The sequence below is a fragment of the Thamnophis sirtalis genome, unplaced genomic scaffold (genome assembly GCF_051295495.1).
Source record: "Thamnophis sirtalis isolate CommonGarterSnake01/CBP01778 unplaced genomic scaffold, rThaSir2_p1.2 scaffold_12, whole genome shotgun sequence".
NCBI classification, from domain to species: Eukaryota; Metazoa; Chordata; class Lepidosauria; order Squamata; family Natricidae; genus Thamnophis; species Thamnophis sirtalis.
Genome location: NW_028261392.1, coordinates 47,171,878 through 47,185,503, shown reverse-complemented (window position 1 = coordinate 47,185,503; position 13,626 = coordinate 47,171,878). Strand labels below are relative to the sequence as shown.

The window sequence follows — 13,626 nt, the reverse complement described above, 5'->3', positions numbered from 1 at the left end:
ATAAATAAAGGGGGACTAGTATAGATCTATTTCAAGCTATTTAGCTCTCATCAGCTAGCCACACCCTTACTGGGATTCGAACCTGGGCTGACTGCATATCAGGCAGAGATGTTAACCACTAAGCCACAGGCTGTCCTCCGTTATCAGCTTGAGCCAGGGAGAAAGGTATATATTTAAAGTCACAACCCCTGGTATGCCCCAATTATGGGAGGAAGCTAACTGCTTATACACACACACACACACACACTCACACTCACACTCACACTCATATTAATCTTTACAAAGTGTATTATAAGTGCAATGGAAATAATCTCATTGATTCACTTATTCAGGCATCTCCAGACTTTTTTAAAAAAAGAAAAAGGTGTTGGGAGCATTTGAGGATTTAGCTAATACACTAGGGATCTCTCTTAATCAGATTTTAATTTTTTTTAGAGTTAGCAAAATGGCAGGGGTGTAAAGTAGAAAGGAGTTACATCAATTGCTACAGTAATACTACAAAAACATTGGGGGAGAGGTCAAAAATTCAAGATGGGAATTTTTTTTGTGAGGTTGTACTTGCCATCTTAACTTTTTTGATCTGAACAGATCACAGTAAATTAGTTCAGCATGATTCTGGTGCCCAGGTTGTTGTACTTTGTTTTTATGTACTTTTTAAATTTACATAGCTTCATTACAGTTTTTCTCAGCAACCCACAAAACAATGGCACAATTAAGGTACAAAAAACATCATTAAAAACTAATTAAATATACAAATGTTTGTGATCTGGCTTATATCAGAAATAAGATTCCCCTTTAAGTAATCACTATTATATTGTTCACCATCAGACAGTGTATTTTTCTTCCTTAATAAAATAGGAAGGAGCAGTCATTCAAGAGCAACACTGAACCTTTTTCAAAGCATAGAGCTGTACTTAAAACAATAGAAAAAGTGAAATGGTGTCTCTGTTATCACCAGTTTTGCAGACCTCCTCTTGTGGCCCATTAAATGACTTTTTCCATTCAACAATTCTTTTTACTTTACAATAGTATATTTAATGCAAACTTTTTTCTTATTATTACTTAATAGTTTATATAATTCATTCTTTCCATGCAAAACTTTCCAATTTCTAAGCAATTAGGCTTAAGTGCAGGGAGAAAAAAAATCTGCCAGAAGGTAGCATACAGTGCATTCAGAAAGTATTCAGACCCCCTTCACTTCAGGATGCAGCACAACAAAACTGACAAAAATGAAGGGGGTCTGAATACTTTCTGAATTCACTGAATATAAATATTGGTAAATTATAAATAAAAGACCTAGTCCAATATGTGTGTTATCCAGTTTTCAATTCATTGGTCCAGAATGAATTATAATCAGAGATTCTTTTTCATAACTATGATCCTTGGTGCCCAAATTGTAGCTCACTAATAATGAGCCATGAGGATGTTTCATCTTCATCAGAAGGACCAATTTGAGGCACACTGGAACATTAAATAATAGCCCTGTCATTATAGCATCTTTAGGGACAAGACTATAAATGGGACAACCTCATTTATTCAAAATATCTGGGGGAGGTGTCAATAGCTGCACAGAGAAAAAAAATAATAGTGCTATTTAATTACAAATGTACTCAAGAGCAATATGAATACTGCTGTATGAATATCGACATGGTACAATTGTCCCAGAATCAAAACACTTTACACTATAGATAGGGAAGTATTTTTATATCAATTCTTGCTAGTATATCCACAAAAGTTTACCTAGCCTAGTTTTGTACAATAGATGAACACTACATTCTGTCACAATGTTTGTGAAAATATATCATACTCATGTTTCCTGAATTTACCAGGAACATTGTGTATGCAGTTTAGAGGAATGGTTAGGCAGAAACCATGCTGGAGTGCTGTCAGTGAAACTGTCAGTTCCAGTAGGGACTGGATGACTTTGAACCAGTCACTTTTTTCAACCCAGTCACCTCGTAGGATTGTTATTATAAGAGGGAGTATTTTGTACAGTATCTTGAGTTGTAAAAAACACATGTAGGATATAAATAAAAGCAAATAAAACCGTTCGCTGTGATCTAAAATGTAGATGTCTGCTGAATTTATCTGAATCATCACTAAATCTAGTATCTGTTCCTGTCTGAAACTTGTCTAAATACTTACTGTACACTCAGGTAAAATATTGTTTAATGGCTGATCTAGGAGACAAAAAATGAAATTTCTTCTGCTGACTGACTAATGCTTTGTCCATTGAAGAACTGCATGGGAAGCAGAAACTCTGCATCTGGGACAGAATACATACAGAGCTGCTTTCTAATGAATTGGATCATCTGTCACTTCAGCTCAACAAATGCTGATATTGACAGCTCTGCCATATTTTAGACAGGTATGTTTATACTGAACAATGGACCTTCCTCAAAGTTGCAATACAGATATAAGGAGAGCTCCTTTTATTATGTTTCTGCCTACCATGCAAACTCAAGCCTTTGGGCAAGTCTTCAGGAAAAAAAGATGACCTTCTTAAAGCACAGAGAATACAGTGTTATATCTAGTCATTCCCTTTTCATGCTGGTTTGTATTCCTGAGTCTTCGACTTGGCTTTCTATCTAAGGTATCACATTATCACATAGTCCATCATCTTTATCATACAGTCACCTCCTGATATGTTGTAATATCTTCTCCAATATCAGGGTGAAGATTTGTAGGCATTAATCAACCAGTGTAAAAAGAACCACAAAAAACCTTGCCCAGAGAGCACAAGCTGCCTTGTATTACTTCAGCTGCACTTTTACAGATGCATAGCAAACATTAATATAGTGGCAAATCATTTATCAGTAGTACATTGACACACTGTTATAAATTCTTAACATAAGTATAGCACCCTGATTCAGAAAAAATGAATGGGTATATATATTAAACAGTATTTGCTTTCTGGTTTGCAATGTACTGAATAAGCCAGTATCAATCTTAGCATAGGTTAAGCAAGAGCTTCATACTAATATAAACCAACAGGAATAAATCCAAGAAAATATCCTTATCGTTTCAATGCTTTGTGAATTCAACAAGGAGTGTCCAAAGAATTGTAGCCAAAATAAAAGAGACAAAGGAAGGTTACTGCATTGAGGGGAAATAACAGAAATACATAAAAATGCTTCCAAAAGGAAAACAAAATCCTAAATTGACATATACCCAAACTGCAGCAAACTGAGCATGATCAATAGACACAATATGCTGATTCCCATTTGGAAGAGGAAAATGGAAAACTTCATTGAGATGTCAGATTTCCCTTGTAGTAGTCTGTGGTCTCTTGGTTTAATTGTGGGAGCGATTAAACCAAGGAACAATACTCTCACAATTAAGATTAATAATATTTATTAGAATGGAATACAAGTCTAGTAGAGAGTAATCTTAAGTGTTGTACTTCTATAAAGATCATATATAGTATGACTACCAAACCCTGATTGCTTTTCAATTTAACAAAGGAGAAGACTGGAAAGAGTGTTCTAAGTTTAATGTATATCTGCTGGGTTTTTTTGGGGTGGGGGGGGTAACTGTTGCTAGGGCAATTAATGTTCTTTTTTTTCCCTTGTGAAATGAAATATCTCCCAATTGGGGGTTGAAAATTTACTGACTTCCAGATATTGGCCACAAGTCCATTAGCTGAACTTGCTCAGATTGTTATGTGCTTAGCCCTAACCCTAAAACATTTAGAGTAATTACATAACCATCTTTGTTTTAAGGATTCTTTTAATGTTAGAAACATTTTTCTGCAAAACAAATATTTTTCCACTATTCAGGATTTCAGTAGTTTAACATCAAAATTCCTTTGGGATTTTAGCAATGGAAAAAGTATGATAGAAATATAATAAATAAATAAACAAATAAATACAATAATTATTAATTGAAGAGAATATGCATAAACTCAGGGTTAAACTATGAAATTCTTGGGGTTCTTAGTTATTTGCTTGCAGATATTTTGTTACCCAACAAGGTAACATCTTCAGTACTACTGAAGTCAGGTAATAAAATGTCTGCAAGAAAACAACGAAGCTCAGGGAGCACCACGGACTCCATGTAAAATAATTATATTTAATATTTGATAACATTAATTTATAATGGCATGTTGCACACGATTTCAGACCTTTCATCTTTAGAAAAAATTATTAATCAAGAAATTCCAGGTTGATGCCATGGTACTCCTATTTATTGCAAAAAATGGAATTTCATTTAGCTTACAAATAAAATACTTCAAAATGCAATGATCTTTCCACCAGCAATAAAAGTTTCTAAACAGCAGTTACTGGGTTGTATTTATTTTAGAGAATAGAAGACATTGAAATATATGAAATATTTGGCCAGGCTATAAATGGGAAGAAGTTTCTAAAAGTTGCTGAAAGACATACAGTACTTTAAGATTGTTGCCATAAAAGCATACTTCCCTAGTGTATTAAACTTACAGAGATTATCTTTGAGAAAACAAGTATTGTGCTAGGAACTAATGGGAGGCAGTATCAATGAGATTCAAGTTATCGCATTGATAATGGCTCCCACTAGTTCCTAGTTCTATATATGTTTATATAAATTATTAATTGGACTGGAACCTAGCAGATCTGGAAGCAAAAAATTCATTTCAATAGTAATTTTATTAAATATTACAATCTCAATAAAATCTAATTCAATTTTTAAAAAAGTAAAAGTATAAAGATCCAGAAAAGAAAGCAAAACATGAGAAAAATAGAAAGAAAAATAGAAAAGAAAGAAAAAATAAGAATATAATAAAGAAAAAATATATGACTTCTCCATAGATCACAAATATCAATAATTTTGGTAACATTGCATTATCTTAAAATATAGAAAATAATCTCTTCTTTGCCGACCTCATTGCTTATCAATAAACCGATCCATACTATCTCATCATTTGAATCTTATACCAGCAAAAGTCTATTGAAGATTATTAGAGACAACAATACATTTATTTTAACCTTGAGCAATAAACTGACTTTATATTCCTTCTTTTTATTTCTAACAACCTTCATCTTTAGTCATTTCAAAATCTCAAAATACATGGAACAATATAGAATTTTAGAATGCTGTCAAAGGTACTCTTTTCTACTAGTCTATGATAGATTTGGTCTTCATTGTTTCAAGAGGTAGAAGAGTTCAGCTGCCCCCATTATCCTATCCTTGGCATAAGCTGCTGATGGACCCTATTTTGTGCATTATTGTTTTTTACTAATCCAACAACTTCTACTTTCTGTATTTCTCCAACGTTAGTATTTCTGCTAACTTGTTCTAAATGCAATAGAAGTTGCATTTATCACATCTTCTAATTTGCCATAGAATTCTTCAATATGTTCCATTATTGTTTTGGTAATATGAGTAGTAATAAGTGACAGGAATACCAAATTTGAAGATGCTGGACTAGAAGAATGCAATAATGCAGAAATTAGGTTTATAAAGTTAAGAGAAGTTTTTATTCATAGCTGCTACCTGCTTCAAAGAACATAAATAGGCTCCCTCACAGAATCAACTATGTAATAGGAATTAGAAGATGGAGAACAGCATTCAGGTTAGCCAAGATGAAGATTATAGAACAGACAATAAATTACTGGTGTCAAACTATATGTTAAATGTAAACAACTAGAGACAGTATTTGTATAGTAAGATTTCACCCAGAGGACATACAGTCAAAATACATTTAATATATTAAACCTAAATAGCTAATTCATTATACTCAACTTATGATAAACAGAATGTGAGGATTTATAGGGAGATAAATTCAAAGCAGAATATTCCCATAATATTAAAGTAAAAAGATATCCAAGTGGCTTTCCGAATAGGCTATTATAATAGCAAGGAAAAGTTGGGAAATGGGTCATAAAGCATGTGTAATTACTAAACGTAACTTCTCAATGTCAAGCAAAAAAAGACAAGGAAAAGCAAGAAATAAAAGAAAATGAGAGACGATTTTAGAACAGCTGAAAAACTTCAAGAACTTTTTTTTAGCTAAGGAATATTGCAAGCTACCTAGAGTCACTGTATCAGTAAAAAAACAATAAATAAAATAAATTAGAGACTACTTGAGTAATCATGGAAGAAGACTAATAGAGGCAAATGAGATTACAAGGAAATTGAAAGGTTACAATGAAATACTTTACAAATGGAGTTATATCAAAACATGAAAAAAAGAGAAATCTAATTGGGAGCAGACCTCCCCAGAAAGTTAGGTATGAGAGATGATAAATCAGAATAAATAGAAGACTACCAGGTGCATATGAAATATGCATAGAACTATTTAAAGCTGCTGTGTGAAAACTGTTGTGAACAAATACAGAAAAAGAATATACAAAACTGGACGTGTTTTGTTTATGTACTTGTATTAATCAAAGAACATGTTAGAACATTTGCATATTAGTGAATTATTGCACTAAATACACATGCAGAATGTTTTGCTTATATATTGCCAAGAGGAATAGAGCCATACACAGAAAGAGAAACACTAAAGTTTTCAGAAAAGAAACAGGACAAGAAGTCAGATAGAAACGAACAAAAGAAAAAGCAAGATAATTTAATAATGAACTTTACCTTTGTTTTATGAAGTATAAAATGACTTTAATTTTATAGGTTACAGTAGAATGTGGAACATTTTTAGTGGAGCATATCTGAACTTCTGATTATTATTTTGAGGAAACTTTATAATGAACAAGAATTTCCTGTAAGAACTGCATTTGAAGAAATAATAGTTGATACCAGCAAGGAGTGAGATATAGATGCATATTGTCAGCATCTGTTTATAAAACAACTCTAATATAAAACTGGCAGCTGGAATCTGCCAGCAGCTGTGGACTGATGTATTGACCATTTGAAATATATAAATGATTTTGTTCTGTTAATTGAAAGTAAAGAAGAAATAAAGAGCACTTTAGGGAAATAAAAATGAAATCTGAAAATCTGATTAAAGTTGCATACTAAAATAAAGCTGCTGTCACTCAGCAAGCTTAATGAATTCTCACTTGATACAATAGAAAATATGATAAATATTCCCTTTCTTCCTTTAATCCAAGGAATAGAACATGACAGTCTGAGTATATGAGAAATAAGAAGTATACTAATCTCCCAATTCAGGCAATGACAAACTTATTTCCAGCAAAGATCAAAATATTGAAACTAATGGTTTTACCAGTGGCAAAATATAGTGTGTACAAGTGAAAAACTGAGAAAGACAATAGCAAAGGTCCCTACAGAATCTGATGGTTTTTGTCAAAATGATGATACAAGTGATACATTTGTAGCCTTACTGCTAATGTGCATGGCTGAAGCACCATGATGCAAATTGCTTACATTGATGCAATGCTTACATTGCAATGGCACAACATTTGTTACATCTTTTGCCCCTCCCTCCCCTGTAGCAAGTTCTGGAAGATAGATTGCTTTAAGTTAGGAATATGGAGGTGGTACTTTAAGATTATTATGATTTGCAAGAACTAATCAATTGGTCTTTAGTGAAATAAAGGCCATTTCCCTGAAACAATAATTAACAAGCAGAAATTTACATATTTTGGACATGTATTGTAAATGGTTTTAAGTCTAGAAAAATCAACTATGCTTGGCAAGATAAAGAGACATTGGAGGAATGGCACTGCTAGATAATATGAGCTTTATTACTGAAATATTTTTGGTAGATTTGTGGATAGTTACCAGGGTTTGGTCATAATAGAGGGTGTTTGTGCTTACAGTTAAAAATAATCAGAGCTGATTCAACAGCACTTATTTAGCTAGCTGGTCTTTATTTAAAGTATTAGTGATAGGAAAGAGACACTAATATATTAAATTAAGAAAAAGAGTTTCTTGTTCTTAATGATTATTTGCCTTCAACTAAAAGATAATTACATCAGATTAATTTTAGTCCCTTTGCTTTAAAGTCACTGTTCTTGTTTAAAATGTTCAGGGTCTAAGTAAATTTGAATAAGCAGTTTATTGTGATACGTCACTCCCACATGAACAACTAAGTAAGCATTATCACTCCTAATGTACCCTTGTATATATTCTATTGAAAGCTCTTAGCAGTTTGGAAAGCTACATGAGTTCAACAAATGAGATATATTTGAATCACAGTCATAGTCCCACAATTCCAAAATTAGATTTTTTTTTACAATTACTTGCTTTCCAGCTGTTATGTTAGGCAGCTTTTGCAAGCTTCAAGAAAGGAAGGTTTTTTTTTCTATATCAATTTGAGTAATGTGGAAGGATGCTTTGGAGTTTACAAGGCAATTTTTAAGTGATAGAATAGAGAGTTATGTGCAAACTCTATTCAAAAGTTTGAACGGTCTTGTCTGTAAAGAATTTGTTATAATTAAAATATTGTATAAACTTTAGTCATATGCTTCCATCAATAAAAATAGTATAGGAGTGGGTGATCTCCATCATAAAGTAATCTTCATATCCTTAAACTTTTCCTCATTTTTCCACACTGGATTTTGAGGATATATAGATAGCTCTAGGGAAGAGGAAGAATTCCCATTAGATTAGCTAAACTGCACTAGCCAAGAGTTTGATAAATGACTCCATCTTTCAGAATACTTAATAGGTGTGCTTAGTCTCATAAAAATTAATAAAGGATTTAAATTAGGAAGAGAAGCACTTGTACTGAGTGTTCATATTATTGTGGTCCACACATCACACTAAGTCATTGGCTTAGTTCACACAAATCACTAAGCCATAAATCATGGTTTACAAAGTACAATAGCTGAGTTCACACAGCAAGTGAGCAATAAAGAAGTAAACCAACTCTTGGCTTACTGTGATCCATAACCCAGACTGTGTGATGGAATTATCTGACTTGGGAATTAAAGTGGGCATTGTGAAAACTTTGCAGATTGAAAATAGATAGAACATTTAAAATATCAAATAAATATCTAGCATCCTACCTATTAAACCAAAACTCAGTTGGAAAGATCAAATGCACTAAGAGGGCCCATGTTGATATACTCACTGATAATTGAAGGTATAAAAGTCTAGTTTCCAATCTTCTGTAAACAATCCCCATTGATTATTGTAACAAGTATGTCTATACTAAATTTGTGAGAATCTTGCTTTCCAGGTTGTAAACTGCTCTAAGAGATTTGGCACAACAATTATTAGAGGTGTAACATTTGAATTTGTTTGAATGTTTCTTAGAAGAGGCATTCTAGTTTCCTGCCTTTCTTGTAACTCTTGAGTGGTTTCTATATATCAGTAGTAATTAACCTGTTTTTATTACTTTATTAGAAGTTTGCAAAGGGGGTGACATGTGTTTTTTCTAGAAGACCAAATGTGAGTTACGAGATTATGATTGAAGTAGTTTGTTCAGAGCAATAATCTAACATTTGATATCAAGTGGGATAATAGAGTGTGCCCAAAACTTTACCAGCCATTTTAACCAGAGAAACAATTTGATTGCAGAGCATTCAATATAATCAACCATATTTCTTTCCATATTTTGAAACATTTACTTTACTCTCTCTGGATATTTTTAAAATGAATTAATATGGAACAAATGGAAGGCAGAGCATGTTAATTAATAGTTTTCAAAAGTGAGTAATATTTTCAATGTACAACTCTGATTTATGAAGTATCAGTTTAATATACTTATAAGTGAGATTTTTTAAAATAAGGCTGATGATCACCTCTTGTCTATTACAGTATATGGTTATGTTCCGCAGCTATAGCTATAAGTATAAAATTACAAGAAATACCTGCTTTACCAATAAGATGGAATTTTGTATGATACATTTAAGCATAGTGTAAATCAACATTACAAATATACAAGGAAATAATTGTGTATTTTAAATTGAGAGGTTCCATCTTCCAAGTCTTCTTCCCTTCCTTCAAAACTGAATCTCCTACACATTCAATCACCATTTACCCACTTTGGAATACATTAAAGAAAAAACAAAATCTATAGCATAACATAGAATAAGTACCTAGAATATGAATTTTAAATTTGTGTTATGACTAAGCAAAAGAAATCCAAATATACATTTGTTTTATTTGTATCTATTTCCATTTCAAAATTAATTGTTTCTGATAATAAGTAAAGTTAATTTAATTTTACAAAGTCTCCATTAGTATTAATATATATATTCAATTTAAATACATCCAAACTACTAATCCTGTACCATATTGTCATGATTGGAGGGAGCTGCTTAACTATGCAAATTTAGATTTATGTTATGTTCTACCTGTTGATACCAGCAAAACTCTGTGATGCTAAACTCAAAAGTAGTCAGTTCTGATGTCATGAACATAAACTAAAGTATCATGTAATGAATCACAGGAAGAATTTTCATGCTGGCTGAGGTCTTCATAAAAGCATTTTTTTTAAAAAAACACCAAGTTTATACATGATCAAATGTATAGAATAAACTTTACATAACTAAATGTTTCAGATACCAAATTTCTCTCTGCCTCAGGTATTTAAAGGCATAAAACTGTATATGTCAACTATTTTTAAACGTAACATTTGAAGCAATACAAAATTACATAATCTCTGTGTTCTTTCATTTACAGTGTTTCTACTTATATTAAATATAGACTTCTAATTATTTGTGAAAGGAATACTCCTCTATACCTAATCCTTGTTAAGATTTCACCATCTGAATCTCTCCATATATTTTAAATTCAGTTCCCATCAGAACCAAGTTAAATTGCTTTAGACTACAAATCCCTTCAACTCTAGCTTTTATGACTAACAGTCAGTAGTGATGGAGCTACCAGAAAGTCCAACTAATTGAAGGACCCCAGATGAGTGATGGCTATTCTAGAATAAAGTACCTGAAAATCTTCATATTCATTTATCGCAATGTGTCCTTTACAAACAGTTAATTTTGTATGTACTAAAATAGGTTTACCTTTAAAATTTGGCCTTATTCGTGCATCATAACCTGATGTTCGCCCCATTAATTTATCCAAGAAATCTGAAGGAGAGAGTGTCTGTGAAGGGGATTTTGCAGATCTGGAATCATGTTCTTTACAGAAAGTTGTCCTAGATAAATTATTAGTTATCATTAGTAATATTGTAGTTACATCACTTTTACTGGAAAAGTGTAATGTTAATATAACTTTTACAGAACAGTGAAAACAGCAACACTTTTTGGAATCAAACTGAAAAAAGATCAGACTAAGATATTTAATTCATAAGTTTGTCATTTAATTATTTTCAAAAAGAGTTTATATTTGCAGAGCAGAGTCATGCATTTCCTTTTCAATTATGGATCTACATTATCTCTGAAAGCCTGGTCAAACATATCACACAACCAGCAAACACTTTTACAATGTTAGTGGCCAAACCAATAAAAACATTAAACAATCAATCAACTTAATAGGCACTAATTAAATGAGTTGGTTGTTCATTTCCTCTGAGAAAAAGAAAAATGTGGATAATAATCCTTAATGTAAAATCTATTAGGTGTTAATTATTATGCTTTCATAGCTTTCTGCATTTAAAGTCCAACCCTTTTCTTTCCTAAGCAAATAAGGTTTTTTCCCTCTTGTTTACTTAGCCAGCTCTATAAATAGATATGATATATAATAATACATTCTATATATGATAATCATATGGAGTAACATTCAAAACTCACTGTTATAACTTGACATACTGTATTAATATATTAATATTCATACATTTAAATTCTAATGTTCTTTACATACATTTTATCAATTTACTTATAGCCCAGAATTATTCATTTAATAATACAAAATGAATAAGTCTAAACACTGATTTTTTCCATTTAAACATTCACTTATTCCTTCTATAGGTAATAGAATCAGATATGCATGCTGAATTGTTAAAGAAAAAATGCTTCTTGATTAACATCTATTGAGACAGTGGCTTCTTCTTAGATTTTTTTCTATTAGTAAAAATCTGCTTCTGCGCTATCTCATAGATGAGGTCATAGTAACATATTATTTTAGTTAATCCAGTAAAGTTTCAGTTCTCCATGATTTTATTAACGTAGACTAGAACTGTTGTAGCAAGGGTAAGTACACCTGAGGAGCATGGACATTCTTTTCCTCCCCTAGTTTATCTCCTTGATTTTAATACAGCAGAACTATTAACATGTATTAAATAGTAACAATTGAGTGTACGTTCACAGTTGCAAATTAATTTCACTATTGTATACAAGAATAAATTATTCTGTTTGATAATTATAAATTATTACATAAATGAAATTTCATTGACTTGAGGAATTTTTTTTAGCTACCCATAAACATTGTACCCTAAAGGGAAGAATACCTCAGTAACTTCTCCATAGACTAAAGTTGTGTGGAATTTTTAAGAGTGTTACCAAGCAACAGCTATTTCCAATGGCACAATTATACCTAGCCTATATACCGTACTCAGACTAGGGATTCAGCAAAAAGAATAGTGAGTCTGAAGCAGCTCTAAATCCCTACATCTTTAATAGAGGCTTGCAAATAAGGAATAATTTTACCTACCTGAAATGATACGTTTCTAAAAAAACTGCAAACAAGGCTGTCAAAATGCTCACTACCTGTCGGTTCATTCCTCCTGTTTTCTGTATTGAATGTGAGAAAAAAATAGTCCAGAAACGATTCCAGCATCAATAAAAAGGGGTTGTCAGAAAATACTTGTCTTCTCTAAATGTCCAAATCCAGTAATAATTTAAATTTCTTTATAATCAGAAAAAAAAGATCTGTGTTTGCATACATTGGAGAGAAAAAAACATCCAAAGTATCAGTCCTTAAAATCATGGTTAGGTTAAACCCAAGAGCATTCCCAAGCAGCCAATACAAAAGATACGACCATCTGGAACTGTCAGTTCTCTGTAAAGCTTCTTTTGGAAATGCTGTATGTCTTCCCACCCTCCAAAAGGAAAACCAAATCTTTCTCTACCTTAACATTATGGAGATGAGAATAATGCTGCCACGTTGGTCTGTCTTCCGGAGCTACAGTTCTCTTGGGTTTACAGATCAGTATTTGTCTGAAGCATTGTCAAAATGGGAGAGAGGCTATTTGCCTTTCACCCATTTCTTTATTAGCAAGTTGTAAATATCAAAGGTGCATGCTTAATGTTGTGCTCAAAAAAGAAAGAAAGGGAAAAATGCTATACTCCCTGTGCCGGAATGAAGGAGGGCTGTAATCTTACACACTGGCTATAAATTTCAGCACTTGGACAGCTCCAGGCTCAGCTTGTGCGCATGCTTCTGGTTCCATCAAACGTGACTGGAGTTAAGAGACGTTCTCTCTTCGAGAAACAGGGTCGTAGTCCTGCTGTCCCATCCCCTGTTTTAAAAATCCTCTATTCTTGTCATAGAATAGCAGGTACATGTATACGGAGAGATTCATTGATGCTGAGATAAGTGGATTATCCATTAGAGAATGAGGATTAATAATAGAAATTGCACGGGGAATAATATCACAGTGACAGAGAGAGGGGGGAGAGGGAGGGAGGGGGAAGAGAGGGAGAGGGAGGGAGGGAGGGAGAGGGAGAGGGGGGGGAGGGAGGGATAGAGATGAGGATTGTAAAAACAAAGCCCAAAATTTGAAATAATATCTTGCAACTTCTTTACAAAGTGTAAGTAGAACTGGAAAAGGAGCTACTGAGTAAACAAACAAGCAGCAAAAGAGAGTTACATGTTTGG

The 13,626-nt window shown here is 32.6% G+C and overlaps 1 protein-coding gene across 2 annotated transcripts in view; it reads right to left on the bottom strand.

Annotated features, from left to right (window-relative positions):
• The window catches only part of GLRA2 (glycine receptor alpha 2), a 154,880-nt gene extending 141,535 nt beyond the window's left edge, over positions 1-13,345 (bottom strand). Inside the window, exons 1-2 of one of the 2 annotated variants that reach the window (XM_014070879.2) lie at positions 12,460-13,345; positions 10,872-11,005 (exon numbers count right to left, since the gene is read on the bottom strand). In XM_014070879.2, coding sequence (XP_013926354.2) covers positions 10,872-11,005; positions 12,460-12,527 — 202 coding nt within the window. In that variant the 5' untranslated portion in view covers positions 12,528-13,345. The remainder of the gene's footprint in view (positions 1-10,871; positions 11,006-12,459) is intronic. The other variant, XM_087726230.1, reaches the window with a different exon arrangement.
• Positions 13,346-13,626: the final 281 nt, after the last annotated feature.